The 25,892-nt window shown below is 49.9% G+C and overlaps 1 protein-coding gene across 14 annotated transcripts in view; it reads right to left on the reverse strand.

Annotated features, from left to right (window-relative positions):
- The window catches only part of mbnl1 (muscleblind-like splicing regulator 1), a 396,632-nt gene that overhangs the window by 64,103 nt on the left and 306,637 nt on the right, over positions 1-25,892 (reverse strand). For all 14 annotated transcript variants that reach the window (XM_072473809.1, XM_072473821.1, XM_072473819.1 and 11 more), the window contains 2 exons: positions 15,122-15,160; positions 7,011-7,205 (listed from right to left, as the gene is read on the reverse strand). In XM_072473809.1, coding sequence (XP_072329910.1) covers positions 7,011-7,205; positions 15,122-15,160 — 234 coding nt within the window. The remainder of the gene's footprint in view (positions 1-7,010; positions 7,206-15,121; positions 15,161-25,892) is intronic.

Here is a 25,892-nt window from a genome sequence, read left to right on the forward strand (position 1 = left end):
GCTTTCTATTTCCCTCATGCTGTTTGACAAAACGTTTACCAACACTCGTTTTATTGCTGATCTATTCTGGTCCACCTTCTCCATCTGCCCCCCACACTCCCGCAATGATATAACCCATCACATTTCCATCCCATTACAGCTCTATAGAAGAGTTATATGGACTTGAAACACTAACTCTGTTAGTCGCTCTGTAGATGAGTTAAATGGACTTGAAACACTAACTCTGGTTCTCTCTCCACAGATTCTGCCAGATGGGTTTATCCAGCGTTTTCTGTTTGTGTTTAAGATTTCCAGCATCCACGGTATTTTATAGAACATAGAATTTACAGAGCAGAAGGAGGCCATTCGGCACGTTGAGTTTGCACCGGCCCTTTGAAAGAGCACCCCACTTAAGCCCACAGCTCCATCCTATCCCCGTAACCCCATCTAAACTTTTTGGACACTAAGGGCAATTAGCATGGCCAATCTACCTAACCTGCACATCTTTGGACTGTGGGAGGAAACCGGAGCACCCGGAGGAAACCCACGCAGACACGGGGGGAACGTGCAGACTCCGCACAGACAGTGACCCAAGACGGGAATCGAACCTGGGACCCTGGAGCTGTGAAGCAACTGGGCTACCATGCTGCCCTTGGTTGTCGGGTAAAATTCCACTCCTGAGACCTTAGAATGCACACCTGTTAGAGTGACAATTCAGTGCATGTCTGAGGCAGTGATGCTCTGTCGACGGTGCCTTCTTCTCGATGAAACATTAATCTGAGGCCCTGGCTGTCTACACGGGTGTACAGAAACGATTCCGTGACAATCTGTCAAGAAGAGTAGAGAAGCTCTCTCTGTGCTTTGACCAACATTTATCCCTCAGCTTCACTGCTGGAGCAGATTACGTGGCCACTTAGCCCATTGATGTTTTGGGGGGCTTGATGCACAGAATGCTTGGCGCATTTTTGTTCAGCGCAGTTACATTTCAAAGACCCTCCACTTTGCTGTAAAGTAGCGAGGATGTGAGGAGTGTTATAAAACAGTAACTTCCTTTCATATTTGAACATAGGAAATAGCAGCCTTGGTCGCCCTTGGAACTGCCCCCACCATCGTTGACCTTTCACACTTTCCCGCCCAGTCCTCTTGATTCCCTCACCACTCAGAAATCTATTGATCTCCGCCATGAATACACTCAACAATCAGGCAGCAGCACATCTCCGAAGAGAGAAGCCGTGTTGTGCATAACGAGTGGGCAGGTAGGGGAATTTTGAGGTCGAGCAACAATCAGCCAGCTTTCATAGAATTTATTTACAGTGCAGAAGGAGGCCATTCGGCCCGTCGGGTCTGCACCGGCCCCTGGAAAGAGCACCCTACTTAAACCCACGCCTCCACCCGATCCCCGTATCCCAAGTTAACGTTTTTGGATACTAAGGGCAATTTAGCATGGTCAATCCAACTAACCTGCACAACGTTGGACTGGGGGAGGAAACCGGAGCACCCGGAGGACCCCCAAGCAATCCGCACAGACAGAGATCCAAGCCGAGAATCGAACCTGGGACCTTGGAGCTGTGAAGCAACAGCGCTAACCACTGTGCTACCGTGCCGCTTTTTTGATCCAACCTTCCTCGGCGTTATATTCCAGTCGTCACAGAGACCGGTCAAGTTCGGGCAATCAGAAGCCGCCACAATGATTGGACCATTTAGAAAGGACCCAGATTTTCCTGCAGCAGCTGAGGATCACGGCAGTCAACACAGCCGTATAACAATTGGCCCGGAAGATCTCCAGCGAATTCCGCTTGGCTGTTCTCTCCCTCTTTCTGTTGCGTGACTCCTCTTAACAGAAGGAGATACGAGGGAACAGTGGATAACCATGACTGCCCTGACGCTGCCAGTTCTGCTTGTTCACTCTTAAAGCTGCGTTCCCCACTACACTTTTCAAATAATTAGAATCTACAGGCTGAAGGGGTTACCTGCCCCCCTTTTTTAAAACTCCATGTACTTTATTATGGGTGACAATTAACTTAATTTGAGTAATCCATAGAATTGCTACTAATGTTCTCTTTTCCTGGAGGGCAGCACGGAAGCATGGTGGTTAGCACAATTGCTTCACAGCTCCAGGGTCCCAGGTTCGATTCCCGGCTTGGGTCACTGTCTGTGCGGAGTCTGCACGTTCTCCCCCTGTTTGCGTGGGTTTCCTCCGGGTGCTCAGGTTTCCTCCCACAGTCCAAAGATGTGCTGGTTAGGTGGATTGGCCATGCTAAATTGCCCTTAGTGTCTAAAATTGCCCTTAGTGTTGGGTGGGGTTACTGGGTTATGGGGATAGGGTGGCGGTGTTGACCTTGGGTAGGGTGCTCTTTCCAAGAGCCGGTGCGGACTCGATGGGCCGAGTGGCCTCCTTCTGCACTGTAAATTCTATGATAAGAAATTTATTTGATCCGTCTCAGCTATTTATCCGGTTGCCGTTTGAAAATTGTTCTTCATAGAATCATAGAGTTTACAATGCAGAAGGAGGCCATTCAGCCCATCGGGTCTGCACCGATCCTCTGAAAGAGCATCCCGCCTAGCCTGCACATCTTTCAGGACTGTGGGAGGAAACCGGTGCACCCGGAGGAAACCCACGCAGACACGCGGAGAAAGTGCAAACTCTGCAGTCACCCGAGGCTGGAATTGAACCCAGCTCCCTGGCGCTGTGAAACAGCAGCACTGTGTCTACCATGCAAAATCAATCAACTTAGCTGATTGCGTTCATAATGTCACAGTTACTGATCGTTAGGTCTTATAGAAAGCAGAAGACGGCTGTGACCTGCCCTCAGGCAGCCTCAGTTCAATAGAATAGATTCACATTCGTCTGTCACTGTGACCATATGAGTTCACAGTGCAGAGCGCTAGAATCAAAGGATTTTACTGCACAGAAGGAGAATATTTTGCCCATCCTGCCTGTTCTGGTTCTGTGAAAGGGCTGTCCAATTAGCCCAGCTAATATTCTCTTTTCCTGTAAAATTCTTTGATCCGTCTCAGCTATTTATCTAGTAGCCGTTTGAAAATTGCTCTTCATAGAATCATAGAGTTTACAATGCAGAAGGAGGCCATTTGGCCCATCGTGTCAGCACCGGCCCCTGGAAAGAGCACCCTACTTAGGCCCACACCTCCACCCTATCCCCGTAACCCAGTAACCCCACCTGACCTTTTTGGGCACTAGGGGGCAATTTAGCATAGCCAATCCACCTAACCTGCACATCTTTGGACTGTGGGAGGAAACCGGAGAGCTGTGAGACAGCAGTGCTAATCACTGTTCAATCTGCTTCCACCAACTTTTCGAGCAGTACATTTCAAATGTTAACAACTCCCCCGTTTAAAAAAAAAACTCCTCCTCTACCCCGCTTCAGTCACACAAATCCTAAAGGTTGTGAGTTGATACCGTACAGTTCCCCGGTACAATATACTACTCTTTCAGCTTTTGTCAGTCAATTTAAGCTACTTAAGTCTTGTGGTCTTAGGGGCAGCAGGGTGGTGCATGCGCCGAGGTCCCAAGTTCGATCTCGGCTCTGGGTCACTGTCCGTGTGGAGTTTGCACATTCTCCCAGGGTCTGCGTGGGTTTCACCCCCACAACCCAAAGATGTGCAAGCTAAGTGGATTGACCACGTTAAATTGCCTCTTAATTGGAAAAAATGAATTGGGTACTCTAAAGTTTTTTTTTTAAAGTCTTGTGGTCTTGCGCTGTGGTCAGACTGAGAATCGTTACTTGGTGGGCATTAGATTGGAGGGAACCTCCACAATTCAAAAACTTCAAAGCTGCTAATTACTTGAAACGTTGAAAAGAAGCTTGCATTTATATAGCACCTTTCAAGACCTTGGGTTATCACAAAGCACTGTACAGCCTATAAAGTACATTCGAATTGTAGTCATTGTATGAAATGTAGCAATCAATATGGGGAGTGTGATGGCCTCTGTTGTGTCTACCAGGATGTCTTAATAACGTAGCGTTAACTAGGACCATCAAGTTAAGTAAATGAATAAAGCTGATTTATTTACATTACTTAATAAGATTTGAACAAGTCACAAGGTATAAGTTATAAATTAGACTACACGATTACTCTAACTACAGAACTCTACACTATGCAACTAATCTATCCCACACCTCAACACCTTCTCCCAGAATCCCTGGAGTCACATGATATTTATATGACTGCTCCTTATCTCCATCTGGTGGTGAGAAGTATTAACATCAAATTGTTAACCCTTTATATTCCATACAATATACACATTGTTCACAGGGAGGTGGTGGCGACGCCGTGGTAATTTCACCAGACTAGAGGTGGGGGTTTCCAGTCCCGCCCACCCTGGGACCGGAAATTCCATCCGAGGTCAATGGAATTTTTGCTTGTCTGCCGATATCTTGGTCCCACCCTCCATTACGCCTACGACAGGTGAGACTAGAAGATTTAGGCTTAATAATCCAGAGGTCCAGGTTAATGCTCTGGGGACATGGGTTCGAATCCCATCTCATCCTGGAGTTTGAATTTAACTAATAAAATCCGGAATTGAAAGCTCTGTAATGGTGACCGAAAGGCTATTGTCAACTGTTGTAAAACCAACCTTGCTTACTGAAGGAAATCTGCTGTCCTAAACCGGCCTGGCCCGTTTGTGACTCCAGACTACAGAACTGTGGTTGACTCCTAACTGCCCTCTGAAATAGCCTAGCAAAATAGGGGTGGGTAATAAATGCTGACTTTTTCAGTGATGCCAAGAAAGAAGAAGAAAAATACACCAAACCCCCCACAAACATCAATGTGATAATGACAACCTTGGGCGGGATTCACCGCAATCGGAGAATTGGCCCGACGCCGGCGCCAAGAACGGCGTGAACCACTCCGGAGTCAGGCCAACCGGACATTGCGGAATCCTCCGCACCTCCGGGGGCTAGGCCGGTGCCGGAGGGGTTGGCGCCGCCAACCGGCGCTGAAGGGACTGTGCGAGTTAGCGCATGCGGAGAACTGCCACCGTGGTTTAGCGCATGCACAGACGAGCGGTGTATTCTGTCGCATGCGCAGGAGGGTGACTTCTCCGCGCCAGCCATTGGCGGAGCCCTACAGGGGCTGCCGCGGCACAGGCCCGCCCGCAGATCGGTGGGCCCCGATCGAGGGCCAGGCCACCATGGCCCGCACCCCCCCCCCCCCCCCCTCGAGGACCGCACCAGCCGGCCTACCAGCCAGGTCCCGTCATGTGGGACCATGTCCAATCCACGCCAGCGGGACTGGCCAGAAACAGACGGCCGCTCGGCCCAGAGAATTGCTGGGGGGGGGGGGGGGGGGGGCGGCGCTGCCAACGGCCCCCGACTGGCGTGGCGTGATCCCTGCCCCCGCCCGAAAACAGGCGCCGGAGAATATGGCAGCCGGCGTCGGAGTGGGATTTGCCCCCCCCCCCCCACAGGGATTCTCCGACCCGGCGGGGGGGTCAGAGAATCCCGCCCCTTATTTTTGATTGAGGGTACAATATTGGCCAGATCATTGGAGGGTAATTCCCCACTTCTTTTTTTGAAGTAGCACCATTTGTTATTTTCCATCCAACTGATAGAACTTGGCTTAAGAGTTCATCAAAAAGACTATGCCGCTCTCTCTCAGTACCAGTACTGGACTGTCAGTCTTCAATTTTGTGCTCAAGTGAGCCATGAACTCCTAACCTTCTGACTTCAGAGAAGAGAGCTAAGCACTCAGCCACAACTAACTCGCCAGGCACACAGATAACCTTGGTCAGTATGTAATGAGGAGACACGTTCTGCAAGCTGTCAAGTAACCGAGGAGTTAGAATTTTAATGTGCAACAAAATTGAGGAAAACTCTAATATTCTTGCACAAAATTCCTCTCCTATTCATACAATCTCTACAGTATAGAAGGAGGCCATTCAGCCCATCGAGCCTGCACCGGCCCTTTGGAAGACCACCCTGCCTAGGCCCAATCTCCCATCCTACCCCCGTAACACCACCCAATCTTTGGACGCTTAGGGGCAATTTAGTATTGCTAACCCACCTAACCTGAACTTCTTTGGACTGTGGGAGGAAACCGGAGCACCCGGAGGAAACCCACGCACACACAGGGAGAATGTTACCACAAAGTGTTGTTAAAACAGGTGCCAGAGCGGATTTTTCCAAAAGTATTAATGTGTTTGTCACTGCTGGTGCGCAACATGTTCTCAAGCTCTGAGTCACTGTCCAGTCTGACAAATCAGCTGACACTTAGTAGCTTTGTACTAAATGCTAGCAAACCATTAAATCAGTGAAGAAAACTGAAGCTGACTCCATTCTATCTATTGGTCCAAGATACATGGGACTCATGAATGAAGGTGGGTGGGATGTCTCTGGCTGCTCACCTCTCTTCCACGGCACTGTCCATGCCCAGGTCGCCCTGGCGAGGAAGCAAGCACTGCCTGCCGACACAATTGAGACCTTTCCCCACCAGTAGGCAAACGGAGTTATACACTGATAACAACATTCTCATATCGTTGGGCAGGCTCCCTTTGCTTTCGTCGGGGCTTTCTTGCTCCTATCCTGAGCTTCTTTCAGCTCCATTTGCTTCTTTATTGTATTGCTGGGCACCCAAGTGAGACAGTTATGCCCATTCTTGTTTTGTTACCCCCAGGGCAATCCAGTGTCACTCTTATTGACCCATTAAATAATGCCTAGCTGAAATGAGCTTGAACAGCCATAATCAATTTGTGTTGAGCATGGATCAAAGCACAGAGCTGCCTAATTGACATCATCGAACCAACCTTCCATTTTATCAATGATCCGAAAGGGGAGTTTATTTTGCTGATTCCTGGGGCATCCCGGGGTTGCTCTTATTAGTCCAGGAAAAATAGGCCAAATGGATTTTCCCAGCTCTAATTGGTTCCGATGATTTCAATTTTCTGCGGCCAATTGCAGTGCCCAATCATAAAACGGCCAGTGCACATTGACAGTGGTTTCACGCAGCGTAAAGCACCAAGACTCCTTGGCGTTGAGGAAGGGGGAAAAAAAAAGAGGCTCCCAGCTCACCTCCAGACGGTCAGTTCGCATCAGCTTCTGTGCTGCAGCTGCGGTGTGGACCGGGAGGGCGTGATTCCCCGTTACTAGCATCGGTGCACTGGGTAGAATCTCAGCAGGTACCAAGTTGGGGGAGACAGGTCCCAGGTAGGGGTTGAAGGCTGCGTTGGGATTTGCCGCTAGGCCTGGTGCGACGGAGAACATTGGCTGAAAGGCAGAAAGAGTGGAAACAAAGGTTTAATCATCAAGTAGTCAAACTACCTCACCAAATGGTCATAATTTCGTCACAGTTAATTTGTGGATTATACCCGAACATTCACAGTATATTGGTTTCACAATCTGCAGTTTAGCCAGTGTACATGTCCACTGGAGACAGCAAGCGAGTGAGTAGTTTACAGGTTAGGCCTCGGCTGGAGTACTGTGGCCTATCCTCTGCACCAAGGCCTCGGAAATGGCATTGAGGAGATTCACTAGACTGCTACCAGGGACCAAGAGCTTCGGTTATGTGGAGTGAGTGAAGAAGGTTTTCCATTGAGCCGGGAAGGTTAAGGGAATATCTGGCAGAGGTGTTCAAAACCTGGAAGGTCTTCGGAAGTGTAAATAAGGAGAGACTGTTTCCAGTGGCAGAATGGTCACTAACCAGAGGATCTAGATGTAAAGCAATTGGCAAAGGAACCAGAAGCAATATTATTATTAATTTGTTTTAAAACTGAGTTGCTAGGATCCGGAAGGCACTCTCTGAAAGGGTGGCATGAAGCAGATTCAGTGGTAACTTCCAAAATGTAATACTTCAATGGGGAAATTTTTCAGGGCTTTGGGGAAAGAGGAGGGGGCTGAAATCTGAAGCTCTCGCAAAGATCTGAAACAAAAACTGAATGACCTCTGTTCGCACTGTATCATTCTACGATTCTTTAATACATATGTAGTTCAGGACATGCTAGTCTTTTTAGGGCTATGGAAAAAGAGCAGTGAAATTAGACTAACGGGATAGCTCTTTCCCTAACCCCAGAACAGAAATGTTTGGTGGATTTTATCTGGAAGAAATGATGATTCTTGGCAGCTTAGCCAATGTTAAGTTACCTCTCTCAGGAATTATCTCTCAGGAATTATGATTAAGAGACTGCCTTGAACGTCTTTCGACCTTTAAGGAGGGAATGGCATCAGTTGACCGAATGGCATGTTTATGAAGCATGACATTACAAAAACAAGAAAGCCCATCTTGGGCCGGATAGATTTCCTGTTTGGTTGTGACAATGGGGTGAGAGGAGATATGGCCAGATTATCCTTGGTTTGGAGTGACACAGCTCTCAGAGGCAACGTTATTGAGACATAAAGGATTCAAAGTCACTTGACTGGATAGATGCTCAGTGGCTGTTTCCCTGTGTGGGATAGTCTAGGACCAGAGAGCATAATCTTAAATGTAAGGGGTCGCCCATTTAATACAGAGGTAAGGAGTTGTCCCTTCTCTCAGAGGGCAGGGAATGTGTGGAATTCTTTACCGTAGAGAGCTGTGGAGGCTGGGTCGTTAAGTGTGTTCAAGACTGACTTCCGGTAGCGGCCATTACCTGCTAGGTCATGCGAACGGCAAATCCCGCCGGGATCGGTGTTTCGGGCCGCTAAAAGGAGCGGTGGCAGCAGTTAGCAGGAGGGACCGGGGTGGGAACAGACGTGGGAGAGGATCAGGAGCAGAGCCGGCAGACGCGTGACCCTGGGGAAGGTCGAGAAGGTCCGGGAGGACAAAATGCGGCCGGAGAGGATCGGGAGGTATGGGCCCAGTGGGCCAGAGAATAGCAGGAGCTCTGAAAAACTGCTTCATGGAGCTGTAAACGGAGATGCTGGCCTCCATGGAGAGAATTGTCGTGACCCAGAAGGCGCAGGAAAAGGGGATCAAGGAGGTGAGGAGGAAGATGGCGGAGAACGAGGGCAAGGTCCTGGGCCTGACGGTGAAAGTGGAGGTGCATGAGGCGCTCCATAAGAGGTGGCAGGAGAGGCTGGATGACCTTGAGTGCAGGTCTCGGAGCCACAATCTGCGGATCCTGGGCCTTCCTGAAGGAGCGGAGGGGGCGGACGCGAGCACGTATGTGGCCACAATGCTGGGGACGCTGATGGGCGCGGGGCCTTCCCCCGGCCCTTGGAGCTGGATGGGGCGCACAGGGTTCTCGCCAGAAAGCTGAGGGTAAACGAGCCACCGAGGGCGATGGTGATACGGTTTCAGCGCTTGGCAGACCGGGAGCGAGTCCTGCGGTGGGCGAAGAAAGAGCGGAGCAGTAAGTGGGAGAATGGCGAGATCCGAATTTACCAGGACCTGGGAGCTGAGCTGGCGAGGAGGCGTGCAGGTTTTAACCGGGCGAAGGCGGTCCTCCACGGTAAAGGGGTGAAGTTTGGGCTCCTGCACCCGGCGAGACTGTGGGTAACATACCAGGACAGGCAACACTATTTTGATACGCCGGACGAGGCGAGGTCGTTCATCAGGCTGGAGAAGCTGGGCCTGAACTAAGGGACTGCTGTATGGGGGTGAAATGTGCGGGTGGGGAGGAATCGAGGGGAGGACGGCGGGTAAAGCACAAGCTTATGGGCATGTCTGCCCTACTTTGGTTGGGGGTTCTGTTCTTTGTTTTGCTTGTTTTCCAGGTGTTTTGTTTTCCAGGTGTGCGGCGCTAGGGGGCGGGAAACGCCTGGGACGGGCTGTCCGGCGCACGGGGAGGTCCCAGATGGCGCTTGCCCCTCTACCCTGCGGGGGAGGGTGGCCCGAAGGAGGCAACAAGTTAAGGGTTGGTATATATAGGCGGGAACGGCCGGGGTCAGCATGGGTGAGCTGACTCACGGAAGCACAATGGGGGGCGGAAACCAGAGCTAAGCAGATGCTTGGCGGCGGCGGGGGGGGGGGGGGGGGGGGGGGGGGGGGGAGGAGTTGGGGAGAAGGGGTGCTGCTTTGCTGACTGAAGGGTAGCCAGGTGAGGGGTATGGATGGAGAGTCGGGCGGGGGGGCCGCCGGGGTGGGGGGGGGGGGGGGGGGGAGCTGGAGGAGAGAGGCGGGGGCACACGGTTGGCCGAAAAAGGGAGATGTCTAGTCGGCGGGATGGGGGCTGGTTACCCCTCCGACCAGGCTGATCACGTGGAACGTGAGGGGCCTGAATGGGCTGGTCAAGCGGTCCCGTGTCGCTCACATTTGAAGGGGCTGAAGGGGGACGTGGCCATGTTGCAAGAGATGCACTAAAGCTCGTGGACCAGACGAGGCTAAGGAAAGGATGGGTGGGACAGGTGTTTCACTCGGGGTTAGACTCAAAGATAAGAGGAGTGGTTATTTTGGTCAGTAAACAAGTGGCATTTGAGGCGGGGAGCATCATGGCGGACAAGGGGTGCAGGTATATAATGGTGAGTGACAAGTTGCAGGGGGCCCGGGTGGTGCTAGTGAATGTATATGCCCCGAACTGGGATGATGCGGACTTTATGAGGCGCGTGTTGGGTAGGATCCCGGACTTGGAGAAAAGTCACCTGATTATGGAATGGACTTTAATATGGTCTTGGATCCGAGCTTGGATCGTTCCAAGTCCAGGTCGGGAAACAGGCCGGCGGCGGCCAGGGCCTTGTGGGAGTTCATGGGCCAGATGGGGGGAGTGGACCCCTGAAAGTTTACGCGGCCAAGGACGAAGGAGTTTTCCTTTTTCTCCCATGTCCATAGAGTCTATTCGCGAATAGACTTTGTTGTGTTGAGTAGGGCGTTAATCACGAGGGTGGAGGGGGTAGAATACTCGGCCATTGCGGTCTCGGACCATGCCCCACACTGGGTGGACCTGCGACTGGGGGCGGAACGGGGTCAGCGCCCTCTCTGGCGACTGAATGTGGGGCTGCTGGCGGACGAAGAGGTGTGCAGGGGGATAAGGAGGAGTATTGAGAATTATATGGGAGCGAATGACACAGGAGAGGTGACGGTGGCAGTGGTTTGGGAGGCTCTGAAGGCGGTCATTAGGGGAGAGTTAATCTCCATTAGGTCCCGTAGAGAGAAGGAGAGGGAGAGACTGGTGGGATACTCAGGGTAGATAGGAGGTACGCGGAGGCCCCAGAGGGGGGGATGTTGAGCGAGCGCCGGAAATTACAGGCGGAGTTTGACTTGCTGTCCACGGGGAAGGCGGAGGCGCAGCTAAGGAAAGCGAAGGGGCAGTTTAGAGTATGGGGAGAAGGCGAGCAGGATGCTGGCGCACCAGCTGCACAGGAGAGAGGCGGCCAGAGAGATTGGGGGAGTGTGGGATAGGGAAGGCAAAATGGTGCTGAGCCAAGAGAGGGTCAATGAAGTCTTCAGGGAGTTCTACGGAATGTTATACAAGACAGGACCCCCCGGGGAGGGGGAAGGGATGAGGCGGTTCATGGACCGGTTGAGGTTCCCAAGGGTGGAGGCAGAGTGGGTGCAGGGACTCGGGGCCCCGATTGGGTTGGAGGAGGTAGTCTGGGGGCTGGCAGGCATGCAGACGGGCAAGGCCCCGGGCCCGGACGGCTTCCCCGTAGAATTTTATGAGACGTTCTCGGAGCTGTTGAGCCCGCTCCTGATGAGAACCTTCAATGAGGCAAAGGAGAAAGGGATCCTCCCTCCGACAATGTCGCAGGCATTGATCTCGCTTATCTTGAAGAAGGAGAAGGATCCGCTTCAGTGTGGGTCCTACAGGCCGATATCGCTCCTGAACGTGGATGCCAAGCTGTTGCCAACAATTTTGGCCAACATAATAGAGGGCTGTGTCCCGGGAGTGATTGGGGAGGGCCAGATGGGTTTTGTTAAGGGCAGGCAGCTGAACGCGAATGTGAGGAGGCTCCTGAATATTATCATGATGCCCTCGGAGGAGGGGGGAGGTGGAGGTGGTGGCTACGGTGGACGCGGAGAAGGCCTTTGACAGGGTGGAGTGGGAGTATCTGTGGGAGGCGCTAGGCAGGTTTGGATTTGGGGAGGGATTTATAGGGTGGGTCAAGCTGCTGTACCAGGCCCCTGTAGCGAGTGTGTCCATAAACCGGCTAGGATCGGAATATTTCAGGCTGCATCGGGGGGCGAGACAGGGGTGTCCCCTGTCCCCGTTGCTGTTTGCCCTGGCAATCGAGCCGTTGGCCATTGCGCTCAGGACTTCGGGGGATTGGAGGGGGCTGGTGCGCGGAGGGGAGGAACACCGGGTCTCCCTCTACGCGGATGACCTGCTGTTGTATATTTCGGACCCGTAGAGGGGATGGGGGAGGTCATGCGGATCCTGGGGGACTTCGAGAGGTTCTCAGGGTATAAGTTGAACGCGGGGAAGAGTGAGCTGTTCGTGGTCCACGGTAGCGGCCAGGAAGAGAGACTGAAGAGCTCCCGCTCAGGATAGTGGAGAGGAGCTTTCGGTACTTGTGGATACAAGTGGCCAGGAGCTGGGATGCCCTGCACAGGCTCAACTTAACCCGGCTAGTGGAGCAGATGGAGGGAAAGTTTAAAAGGTGGGATATGCTCCCGCTTTCCCTGGCGGGACGGGTGCAGACTGTGAAGATGACGGTTCTCCCCAGGTTCCTCTTCGTGTTTCAGTGCCTCCCCATTTTCATCCCCAAGTCCTTTTTCAAGCGGGTGAATAGGATTGTTACAGGATTTGTGTGGGCGAATAAAACCCCGCGAGTCAAAAGGGTATTCGTGGAGCGTAGCGGGGGGGGGGGGGGGGGGGGGGGGGGGGGGGGGCGGGGCTGGCTCTGCCGAACTTCTGCAGTTATTACTGGGCGGCCAATGTGGCCATGATTAGGAAATGGATGATGGAGGAGGGGGCGGTTGGAGGCGGGGTCTTGTAGAGACACCGGTCTAGGGGCACTTGTTCCGGCTCCGCTGCCGTTCTCGCCGGCGCGATACACCACTTGTCCAGTGGTGACGGCGGCACTGAGGATCTGGGGGCTGTGGAGGAGACACAGGGGAGAGGAGGGGGCCTCGGTGTGGACCCCGATACGGAATAACCATAGGTTTGCTCTGTGTATGTTGGATGGGGGATATCAAGGCTGCTATAGGGCAGGTATTAGGAGGATAGGGGACCTGTTTATAGACGGAACTTTCCCGAGCATGCAGGCGCTGGAGGAGAAGTTTGGCCTGCCCCCAGGGAATGTGTTCAGGTACTTCCAGGTTCTGGACTTTCTTAGAAAACAAGTGGGGGCATTTCCGCTGCTGCCCCCGCGTAGGATCCAGGGCAGGGTGGTGTCTGGTATCTGGGTAGGGGATGGGAAGGTGTCGGACATATATCAGGAGCTGCAGGAGGTGGAGGAAGCCTCAGTGGAGGAGTTGAAGGGCAAGTGGGAGGAGGAGCTGGGTGAGGAGCTGGCTGAGGGCCTGTGGGCCGGCGCCCTGGGCAGGGTGAACTCCTCCTCATCATGTGCCAGGCTCAGTTTAATTCAGTTTAAGGTGGTGCATCGGGTGCACATAATGGCGGCAAGGATGAGTACATTTTTTGGGGTGGAGGACAGGTGCCCGAGATGTGCAGGGAGTCCGGCGAACCATGCCCATATGTTTTGGGCACGCCCGGCGCTTAAAGAATTCTGGCAGGGGTTTGCGAGGGTGATGTCTAAGATTTTGGACACTCTGGTGAAGGCGAGTCCAGCAGTAGCGATATTTGGGGTGTCGGAGGATCCGGGAGTGCAGGAAGCGAAAGAGGCCGAGGTACTGGCCTTTGCCTCCCTGGTAGCCCGGAGACGGATCTTGCTAATGTGGAGGGATTCAAAACCCCCGGGTGTGGAGACCTGGGTTAGCGACATGGCGGGGTTCCTCAGCCTGGAGCGAATAAAGTTCGCCTTGAGAGGGTCCTTGATGGGGTTCTCCCGGCGGTGGCAACCTTTCCTTGACTTTCTAGGGGAGCAGTAAGTGTCAGCAGCAGCAGCATCTTGGGAGGGAGGGGGGTTCAGGTGGGAGTACTGTTGATATAATGTGAGTTGGGCATGGAGACAAAACCCACCTTGTTCTATTTAAAAATAAGGAAAAACTTTTCTGTTGTGTAAGTAGTTTCACTGTGAGCTTTGGGATATGTTGATTGTTATTTTTTATTATCTGTTGAAGATAGAGAGGGATGTGGGGAAGAATAATGTGCAACCTAGGTTAGTGTACAGTCAAAGGAAAGCTGAGAGATGCCCAGTTGTTGAGTATATTCTGGATGGATGTCGATAGATTTGTGGATAATAAGAGAATTCAGAATACGGGATAGATTGGGAAGATGGAGCTGAGGTAGAAGATCACCCACCATCTTACTGAATAGTGGAACAAATTTAATAGGCTGAATTGCCTTCTTCGGCTCCCAGTTCTTATATTCTTATAGGAAAAACTACCCAATAAAATTATCATTGGGACATACTAAATGATTGCAATTAATTGTCATTGGAATGGAATAGTCTAATGAAATTTTGTTTTGCAATTATTATTCATATCAGCACTTTGGAATACTAATGACATGCATCCAATTTACTTCAACAGCAAGGCAAAGATTTTCGGAAATCTGCCTCTTTCTGCCACCAATCCATCTACAATGCAGCTGTATAAAATCATATGTGATCAAATGTTTTAAATCCTCTAAATGCTTGATTTAGTTCATCAAAAAAGCCCCGATGTTTGTTCTGCCCTTGATATCATAGTTTGGAAATGCTTGTGTTCAACATTGTCAGGGGCTCTGAGAGAATCGACTGGGAGAGATTGTTTCCCCGGACAGGGGCTTAGTAACGAGGGAATACAGATTTAAGATCATTGGCAACAGGCCCACAGTGGAGGGAAGGAGAATTATTGTTACTCAACGAAGTGTTATAATCTGGAATGTGTTGCCTGAAATTATGGTGGAAGCACATTCAATAGTAATGATCAAAATGGATGGAGAGATGGATGAAAGAAAACAAATTGAAGAGTTATGGGGAAAGAACAAGGCAGTGGGAGTATTTGGGTAGCTCTTTTGAAGAGCTGGCATGGACATGATAGGCTGAATGGACTCTTTCTGTGCGTTCTTCCAATGTGACTAAACTCCGGCTGGCGTGAAGGTATCATTTTGTTACCACGAATGAAAAATCTCCCGTTGGACTACTTTCAGTTCCCTTTGCCCACCCAGCCTTTAGACCGATACAAAAATAATGGGTAGAAGTGACTTCCATCCCAGCGTATTTACCTCGTTAAACCACCACCCTCGCTGTCCACCATCCGCCATCTGCCAACACATCAGAAGAACAAATGGGTATCGCTGAATGTGAGTTTTCCCTGCTTACAACAGCACACTGATCTCTCCTGAGCATGCTCGCTACGGCATGACACGTTTGTGACCTTGCACTTACTCAATAGGAAGGGCACCAGCTCTGGGAAATCGTGTCCGATTATTACCCTCAGTATTAGAAGCAGAGCACTCTCAGATGAGGTAGGGGCAATGATTAGGGGCAGAGTAATGCTTCCCTTTACACTGTCCGAAAAATACACCTCAACTCCCAAGAGCTCCAGTACGATGTTTCATTTCCATATCGCAGAGCGAGGCTGGAGTTTTAGTTCCACTTGGTAGGAATATGTTCGCTCTTTCCCGACCGGATGGGGGCTGGTCACCTCAGGCAACCAACAGAAACAGATGGCTTTCCTTTCCGTGCCAGGTTCAAACCTTCACACGGGAACAGAGCATACATCATTGTAATCTAGTGTACCTCCCGCTCTCTTATTGAGGCGTGGGAGCAGGGGTAGGGTGAGTGGGTGATGGTGAGCAGGGACAGGGGTTGTTTGGTGACATGCCTCCTTGGTTACACTAAGAAGGTTTGATGAGGCTGCCACCTGGTGGCACAATGAGGTGCCATTTGTGCGCTCTGAGAAGGGGGACCCCATTCCCCCAGTGCCATTGGCCCAGAAGCACGCGGCACCGCAAGAGCAGCGTGACCGACCACAGGGCAGCTGATCTCCCGGTTTCACGTGATGACTCCTTGGGCAAGTGCTGGGCTGAGTTATGTTTCCATCTGCTCACCTCCCTATCACCAGTGAGAGAGCAGGAGGGAGGCTAAATCAGATGGCCAGTCAACTGATGCCGCTCCCTCGGCACTTGGTGCCGTCAAGCTCGAGGGTGGCACTGGGCAGAAAGTTGGGATCCCATCATTGACCCCAAATGTTCAGTCAGAAAGTTGTGCTCGGCTCAGCTGAACCTAAAGAGAGGGGGAGAAAATAACATGTGAATATCAAGGATTGAAGGTGGGGGCAATGTATAGAGACATAAGGACCTATATACATGTACAGAAATAGGTCACATGCTACTGTGAGGAAGAACTACTGTATACAGCTCATTACTTCAGGCTGAAAACACATTTGCAGTCTAAACATTCAGAAATGTTTGCTCCTTAATATTAACATTTATGCCATTCAACTTCAGAAAATGTGGTTTGTGGTGAATTGACAGCTGTAGTTTCCTCCACTTATGTTCGGAATTCTGCCATCACTGATTCCTGCTGAGCTATGGTTCCCCGGTTAGGTTCGCTTTGCCCAGAAAAGCCGTCTTGTGCCTAACAATGGCTGGTGGTTAGCTCAGTAAATAGCAGGGTCGGCACAATCACCTTCTTACCCAATGTCTAAATGTGCACGCTTTGCAACTGATGATAATGGTTTGGAAAGGTGGATGCGTGAGGGGGGGGGGAAGAAAATCAAGCTGAGGCTGCCCCTCCCACCCTGACACCCCCTCTTCCACCCCCCCACCCGTTCATTTCCCTCTCCTCCGTAGCCCACCTGCCCATTCCCTGGAGCTGAGATCATCTGAGTCCACACAAACGCTCCGCTTAAACACCTTGGAACATCTTCCCCAATTTACGGCACTGCATAAATACAAATTGCAATTGTTGTCGAGCCAGAAGTTCCAGCCAAGTCCAGCTGAGCAAAGAATGGAAAGTGGCCCCTCCATCTTGTCCTGAAGGAGTTGGGGACGGGGGAAGAGGGAGGTGTGTGTATCCACCTGCCACAGAAGCCCGTCTGGAAGTCAAAACAAGTCCGAAACATGATTTAAAGAACCTGTCCCTGGTGCACATTCCTCCAGGAATACTCAATAGTTTCCTTGTTGCTGGTGGGATCTTACTATGCAAATGGAGCTGCCACATTCGCCGACATAACAAGCACGATCACACTAAGACGGCTGCCCATGGGTTGACAATTAAATTGGGACATACTAAGGCTAATTAATGGCAATTGCTTATTTCTTAAGGCAATGGTGGGAATGGCTTCAGCTTTCATCCCTCCTCTCATCATTAACTAGCAAAGCCCCTGCCCAAGAACTGCCCGGACACACAGATGACAGATGATCATGTACAGCAAGTGGACATCATCTTAAAATCCGAATCGAGCCATTCAGCAGCGAAGTTAGGAAACACCTCATCACGCAAAGAGTGCCTGAAGTGTGGAACTCTCTTCTGCAAAAACAAGCAGCAGGCGCGAACTCAATTAAATTTGGTGATCAATAGATGTTTGCTAGAAGAGGCTACAAAAGGATGTGGAGCTAAGTTAGCTGGATGGAGTTAAGATAGAGATTAACCCTGACTTCAGTGAATGGTGGGAGAGCCTCGTGGGGCTGAACATGCTGCTTCTGTGTTTCTGCTGTTCACAGCCTCTGCCACCTGCCTGTGGAACTGTATGAACAAGAGTCATAAGGAAGAAGGGGTACATAGGATAGTGAGTTACCGTTCACTCGGGCAGTCCGAGTTGCTGTGGCAACATGTCCTTTTACATGCATGTTGTATTTTGGAGCTATGGACAGGGCTGGTACAGGCTCCAATTTTCTTTCCATCACATGGGCTGACCAGGGAGCTCCCCTATTCTCACCGCCTGCCACTGGCGCATATAAAGGGTTTGCAAGTTGATAACCCTCCTTCCTTGGGTGGGACTCAAAACTGGAGGCTTCAAGCTCAGAGGGAAGGACGCCACCCACTGAGCCAAAAGATCTCATTACAAATTAACAATAATAATCGCTTATTGTCACAATGAAGTTACTGTGAAAAGCCCCTAGTCGCCACATTCCGGCGCCTGCTCGGGGAGGCCAGTACGGGAATTGAACCCGTGCTGCTGGCATTGTTTGGCATTACAAGCCAGCCGTTTAGCCCACTGTGCTAAACCAGCCCCAAAATTGGATAGGAAGTTCTTTTTTTCACAGCAGCACTCACATATAAATGTACTACAGCTCCTGAATACCTCGAAGAGACGATAAGGGCAATATACAAATCAGAATCTTGTACTGTGGTTTGCATTAGTCTGCAGCAGGGTTAACGCCAGCCAAAGATGAGTGGGGAATCTAGATCAGATTGCATGGCAGATGCTTTGAGTAATATCAGCGAGGCAATATTTTAAATAATCCTTGCCTGTCTAATCAATAACCACAAATTTTCCTCTGATAGGCCTCACAGTTGACATCACCTCACCCCGCTTGCGGCATCATGTTACCAGTTCAGGTTACAAATCTCAACTTGCACCTGTCAGACCGACTTGGAATTGGGCACAGGGATAGGGGAGGTGGGCGGTGTTGTCTCTGAAGAGACACGGTGAGATTGCGGTGCCCCTAACAGCCACCATTATACACATACCATCACGTTATGGGAGTGTGGTCATACTCAAGAGTTTTGTTACCAGTCCTTATAGTGGACATTAACGGTTTCCCTCTCTCTAAACTACTATTTTCCCCTTTTAGTTTTTGCCACTCTCAGCTGCTGGAAGTGTTGAGTTTTGCGACAACAAAGTTCCACTGGCTTAAACAGTGGTTCCTCATCTTAGCCCAGACAGCGTTGGGCTGGCTATTCAATAATAGAGGATAACACAGTCTAGGGCAGCTCAGCCCTTCACTGGCTTCCCCACACGGCTGAGTAGGGCAAGCAAGGGATGGTGTTTGTTGGAAGCCAATCATCTCAATCACAGGGCATCACTACAGGGGCTCCTCAGGGGAATGTCCTCGGCCCAATGATCTTCAGCCGCTTCATCAATGACTTTGCCTCCATTAGATACCAAAGATACCAACCAACACCGACCTAGGCACCGGAAACGACAATGGCAAACCCAGCCTTGTGGTCCTGCAAAGTCTTCCTTACTAACATCTGGGGTGCTTGTGCCTCACAGGCTAGTTAAGCAACAGCTTTACCTCACATATAATGTCCCATCCCTGGGTATGTTCCGGCAGGACAGTGGTATACAGTTGCCCTGGGAGTCGTCTCAGAATATACTCTGCGTGGGCACTTGACCAAGAGTAGCACTAGTACTGACTAAGCCCTAAAGGACATATGCCCAAATGAGGTGCCAACCGGATAAAGCTATAATACGGTACTACTTGCATGCCAAACAACATAAGAAGCAAGTCATGTACAGCTTTATGCAATCCCACAATGGATCAGATCTAAGCTCTGCAGTCATCATCCAGCCATGAATGGTGGTGGACAATTAAATAACTCACTGGAGGAGAAGGCTCCACTAATATCCCCACCCTCAATGATGGAGGAGCCCAGCATATCAGTGTAAAAGATAAGCCTGAAGCATTCGCAATAATCTTCAGCCAGAAATGCTGAGTGGATGATCCATCTCAGTCTCCTCCAGAGGTCCACAGCATCACAGATGCCAGTTTTTAAGCCAATTTGATTGACCCCACAGGATATCAATGAATGGCTGAAGTCACTGGATATTGCAAAGGCTGTGGGCCCTGACAATATTCCAGCAATAGTACTGAAGATTTGTGCTCCAGAACGTGCCGCACCCCTAGCCAAGCTGTTCCAGTACAGCTACAACACTGGCATCTACCTGGTAATGTGGAAAATTGCCCAGGTTTGTCATGTACACAAAAAGCAGGACAAATCCAACCCAACCAATTATCGCCCTTTCAGTCTACTCTCAATCATCAGTAAAGTGATGGAAGGAGTCATCAACTGTGCTATCAAGCGGCACTGATATAGCAATAATCTGCTCATTGATGCTCAGTTTGGGTTACGCCAGGGTCACTCAGCTCCAGACCTCATTTCAGCCTTAGTTCAAACGTGGAGAGAAGAGCTGAACTCCAGAGATGAGATGGGAGTGACTACCCTAGACATCAAGGCAGGATTTGATCGAGTATGGCTTCAAGAAACCACAGCAAACCTGTAGTCAACGGAATCAGGGGAAAACTCTCTGCTGGTTGGAGTCATGGCTATCACAAAGGAAGGCGATTGTAGTTGTTGGAGGTCTGTCATCTCAGCTCTGGAACATAACTGCAGGAGTACCTCAGGGTTTTGTCCGAGGTTCAGCCATCTTTAGTTGCTTCATCAGTAACGTCCCTTCCTCTGGAGCGAAGCACTGAGCAGGATGAGCTCCAACTCCTCCTAGCCTTAGCAAGGCTAAGCCTCCTGCGCAAGGCTAAGACTAATGCAGCTCAAAGTGGTGCACAGAGCGCACCTGACCAGAACCCGAATGGGCAGGTTCTTCCCCGAGATGGAGGACAAATGTGAACGGTGCCGGAGGGGCCCGGCCAACCACACCCACATGTTTTGGGCTTGCCCCAAGCTTGCTGGGTTCTGGACAGCCTTCTCCGAGGCAATGTCCAAGGTTGTGGGGGTGAGGGTGAAGCCATGCCCAATAGTGGCAATCTTCGGGGTATCGGAGCAGCCAGAACTACACATGGGGGAGGGGGCCAACGCCCTTGCTTTCGCTTCCCTAATCGCACGCCGGAGAATCCTGCTCGGCTGGCGATCGGCAGCACCACCCAAAGCTGCAGACTGGCTCGATGACCTCTCGGAATTTCTCTACCTGGAGAAGATTAAGTACGCCATCCGAGGGTCAGAGGAACGCTTCCTGGATACTTGGGGGCAGTTCGGCGGCCTGCTCCAAAACCAGCAACGAGGAGTAAGCCAGGGGGGAAAAAAAAGATGAAGAATCAAAGGACTGCACAACCCGGGAAGGGGGGGTGCGACCACAAGAGAAGGGGAAGGGTGCTGAAACCAATGGGGGGGGGGGGGGGGGGGGGGGAGAGAGGAGGAAGGGGGGGGGACATCATAGACCGAACCAGAGGGCAGAAAAATGTACATAGTTAGTCAAATGAAGGACAAAACAAACCTCTCTGTAAAACAAAGCAAATTAGCGCGGGCAAGAAAAATGTAATATATATAAGTAACAACTGTTTATAAATATGGGAAAAGCCAATAAAAAGATTTTCAACAAAAAAAAATTCAGATGTGAGGATGTTCGCGAATGATTACACAATGTCCAGCACTATTGGCAACTCCTCAAACGCTGAAGTAGTCCATGTCCAAATGTAGCAAGACCTGGGACAATATCCAGGCTTGGGCTGACAAGTGTGAAGTACCATTCGCGCCACACAAGTGTGAGGAAATATCCATCTCCAATAAGAGAGATTCAAACCATCACCCCTTTATATTCAATGGCATTAACATCACTGAATCCCGGACTGTCAGCATCCTGGTGGTTACCACTGACCTGGTACTGAACTGAACTGGCCACATTAATACTGTGGCTACAAGAGCTAGGAACCTGTGGGGAGTAACTCACCTCCTGACTCTCCAAAGCCTGACCACCTCCTGCAAGGCACAAGTCAGGAGTGTAATGGAATACACCCAACTTTCCTGGATGAATGCAGCTCCAACAACACTCAAGGAGCTCGACACCATCCAGGACAAAGCAACCTGCTTGATTGGCACCCCTTCCACAAACATTCACTCCCTCCACCACCGACGTACTATAGGAGCAGTGTATATCATCTACAAAATGCACTGCTGGAATCCATCAAGCCACCTTAGGCAGTGCCTTCCATACCCACGACCACTACCATCGTGAAGGACAAAGGTAACATATATATGGGACACCATCACCATCACCTGGAAGATACCCTGAAGTCACTTCCCATCCTGATTAAAAATATATCACCGTTCCTTCACTGTCACTGCATCAAAGTCCTGGAACTCACTCCCTAATAGCACATAGGGTGGACCTACACCACAAGGACTGCAGCGGTTCAAGAAGGCAGCCCATCACCACCTTCTCAAAGGCAATTAGAGATGGGCAACAAATGCTGGCCTAGCCTACGAAGCCGACATCCCGTAAAAATGTACTTTAAAAAAAGACGCTTAAACAGGCCAACAATATAAACACTGTTGCGACAAGAACAATCACAGGCTGGGTATTCTATGGTGAAAGATCCCTGTCTTGACTCCCCAATATTTCTCAGAAGCTTATAAGGCACAAGGCAGGAGTGTGATGAAATATACTTTACTTGCCTCAGTTAAATTCACAAGTACTCATCATTCAGGACAAAGCAGCAAGTTGATGAACACGGCTACCATAAACATTCACTTCCTCCACCACCAGTGCACAGTGGCAGCAGTGCGCACCAACTACAAAATTTAATACAGAACCTTGCCAATGCACCACCTTCAACAGTAACTTACAAACACTACTTCCCTCCAAGTTACTCGCCATCCAGACTTGGAACAGTAATTCTGCTCCACATGGACACTTTCTAAAGAGTCACTCCACATGGATACAATTTATAATGAGAGTCACTCCACATGGACACAGTAACGAATGAAAGTCATTCCACACGGACACAGTTTATAATGAGAGTCACTCCATATGGACACAGTTACTAATGAAACTCACTCCACAGATACAGTTTATAATGAGAGTCATTCTACACACAGTTAATAATGAAAGCCACTCCACAGATACAGTTTATAATGAGTCACTCCACACAGACCCACAGTTACTAATGAAACTCTCTCCACACAGATACAGTTACTAATGAAACTCACTCCACACAGATAGTTTATAATGAGTCAATCCACACAGACAGTTACTAATGAAAGCCACTCCACACAGATAGTTTATGAGAGTCAATCCATACAGACAGTTACTAATGAAACTCACTCCACACAGACACAGTTACTAATGAAACTCACTCCACACAGACACAGTTACTAATGAAACTCACTCCACACAGACACAGTTACTAATGAAACTCACTCCACACAGACACAGTTACTAATGAAACTCACTCCACACACATACAGTTTATAATGAAAGTCAATCCACAGACCCACAGTTTCTAATGAAAGTCACTCCACATGGACACAGTTTATAATGAAAGTCACTCCACACGGACACAGTAACGAATGAGAGTCACTCCACACGGACACAGTAACGAATGAGAGTCACTCCACACGGACACAGTAACGAATGAGAGTCACCCCACACGGACACAGTTTATACTGAGAGTCATTCCACACGGACAGTTTATAATGAGTCACTCCACATGGACCCAGTAACGACTGAGAGTCACTCCACACAGACACAGTTTATAATGAGAGTCACTCCACAGACACAGTAACGAATGAGTCACTCCACACGGACACAGTTTATAATGAGTCACTCCACAGACACAGTAACGAATGAAAGTCACCCCACACGGACACAGTTTATACTGAGAGTCATTCCACACGGACACAGTTTATAATGAGAGTCACTCCACATGGACCCAGTAACGAATGAGGGTCACTCCACACGGACACAGTAACGAATGAGAGTCACTCCACACAGACACAGTTTATAATGAGAGTCACTCCACACGGACACAGTAACGAATGAGTCACTCCACACGGACACAGTAACGAATGAGAGTCACTCCACACGGACACAGTAACGAATGAGAGTCATTCCACACGCACACAGTAACGAATGAGAGTAATTCCACACGGACACAGTTTATAATGAGAGTCACTCCACACAGACACAGTAACGAATGAGAGTCATTCCACACGGACACAGTAATGAATGAGAGTCACTCCACACGGACACAGTTTAAATTGAGAGTCACTCCACACGGACACAGTAACGAATGAGAGTCACTCCACACGGACACAGTAACGAATGAGAGTCACTCCACACGGACACAGTTTAAATTGAGAGTCATTCCACACGGACACAGTAACGAATGAGAGTCACTCCACACGGACACAGTTTATAATGAGAGTCACTCCACACGGACACAGTTTATAATGAGAGTCATTCCACACGGACACAGTAATGAATGAGAGTCACTCCACACGGACACAGTTTGTAATGAGAGTCATTCCACATGGACACAGTAATGAATGAGAGTCACTCCACACGGACACAGTAACGAATGAGAGTCATTCCACACAGACACAGTAACGAATGAGTCACTCCACACGGACACAGTTTATAATGAGAGTCATTCCACACGGACACAGTAACGAATGAGAGTCATTCCACACAGACACAGTAACGAATGAGAGTCACTCCACACGGACACAGTAACGAATGAGAGTCACTCCACACGGACACAGTAACGAATGAGAGTCACTCCACATGGACACAGTTTAAATTGAGAGTCATTCCACACGGACACAGTAACGAATGAGAGTCACTCCACACGGACACAGTAACGAATGAGAGTCACTCCACACGGACACAGTAACGAATGAGAGTCACTCCACACGGACACAGTAACGAATGAGAGTCACTCCACACGGACACAGTAACGAATGAGAGTCACTCCACACGGACACAGTAACGAATGAGAGTCACTCCACACGGACACAGTAACGAATGAGAGTCATTCCACACGGACACAGTAACAAATGAGTCATTCCACACAGACACAGTAACGAATGAGAGTCATTCCACACGGACACAGTAACGAATGAAAGTCACTCCACACGGACACAGTAACGAATGAGAGTCACTCCACACGGACACAGTAACGAATGAGAGTCACTCCACACAGACACAGTAACGAATGAGAGTCATTCCACACGGACACAGTAACGAATGAAAGTCACTCCACACGGACACAGTAACGAATGAGAGTCACTCCACATGGACACAGTAACGAATGAGAGTCACTCCACATGGGCACAGTTTATAATGAAAGTCACTCCACACAGACACAGTAACGAATGAGAGTCATTCCACACGGACACAGTAACGAATGAGAGTCACTCCACACGGACACAGTAACGAATGAGAGTCACTCCACACGGACACAGTAACGAATGAGAGTCACTCCACATGGGCACAGTTTATAATGAGAGTCACTCCACACGGACACAGTAACGAATGAGAGTCCTTCCACACGGACACAGTTTATAATGAGAGTCACTCCACACAGACACAGTCTATTAATGAGTCACTCCACACAGACAGTTTATAATGAGAGTCACTCCACACGGACACAGTAACGAATGAGAGTCATTCCACACAGACAGTTTATAATGAGAGTCACTCCACACAGACACAGTCTATCAATGAGTCACTCCACACAGACAGTTTATAATGAATGTCACTCCACACAGACACAGTCTATCAATGAGTCACTCCACACAGACAGTTTATAATGAATGTCACTCCACACGGACACAGTAACGAATGAAAGTCACTCCACACGGACACAGTAACGAATGAGAGTCACTCCACAGTGACACTCTGACCCTGCAGTTTTGATGTAGACTGCTTGTTGTCACTCACAGTGGCACCACAGAAACAGATCCCTCCCCTTAAATGGATGCATTTGTTTTCCCTTTCTCAGTTTTGACAATGTGATTTTGTCCTTTCCTTTATGCTGTGTTTTGAACTCGCTGATAAACCCGTTGAGTGTGCTGAATTGCAAGTGTTAGTCTTTTTGAGCAGGAGCGAGTGTATTTGCCAACCCCTCGGGTTTCAGTTGCTCCCTGTGGCTGAGCAACCTGCTCCACTGGCTGGCTGGGAACAAGGGAAAGCACGCTGACAGATCAGGTGGAGTCCCGAGGCTCCAGCTCACTCAGAGAGCCGTGTGTCGAATACAAGGAGTGCCTCACGTTCGGGAAGTTTCAAACAGCTCGTGCCGCAGCTTTGTGTCAGGACCAATCTGCTGCTGTGAAAGAAACTGGTGGAGAGTATTCCATAGGAGTCACAGC

The sequence above is a fragment of the Scyliorhinus torazame genome, chromosome 14 (genome assembly GCF_047496885.1).
Source record: "Scyliorhinus torazame isolate Kashiwa2021f chromosome 14, sScyTor2.1, whole genome shotgun sequence".
Classification (NCBI taxonomy): domain Eukaryota; kingdom Metazoa; phylum Chordata; class Chondrichthyes; order Carcharhiniformes; family Scyliorhinidae; genus Scyliorhinus; species Scyliorhinus torazame.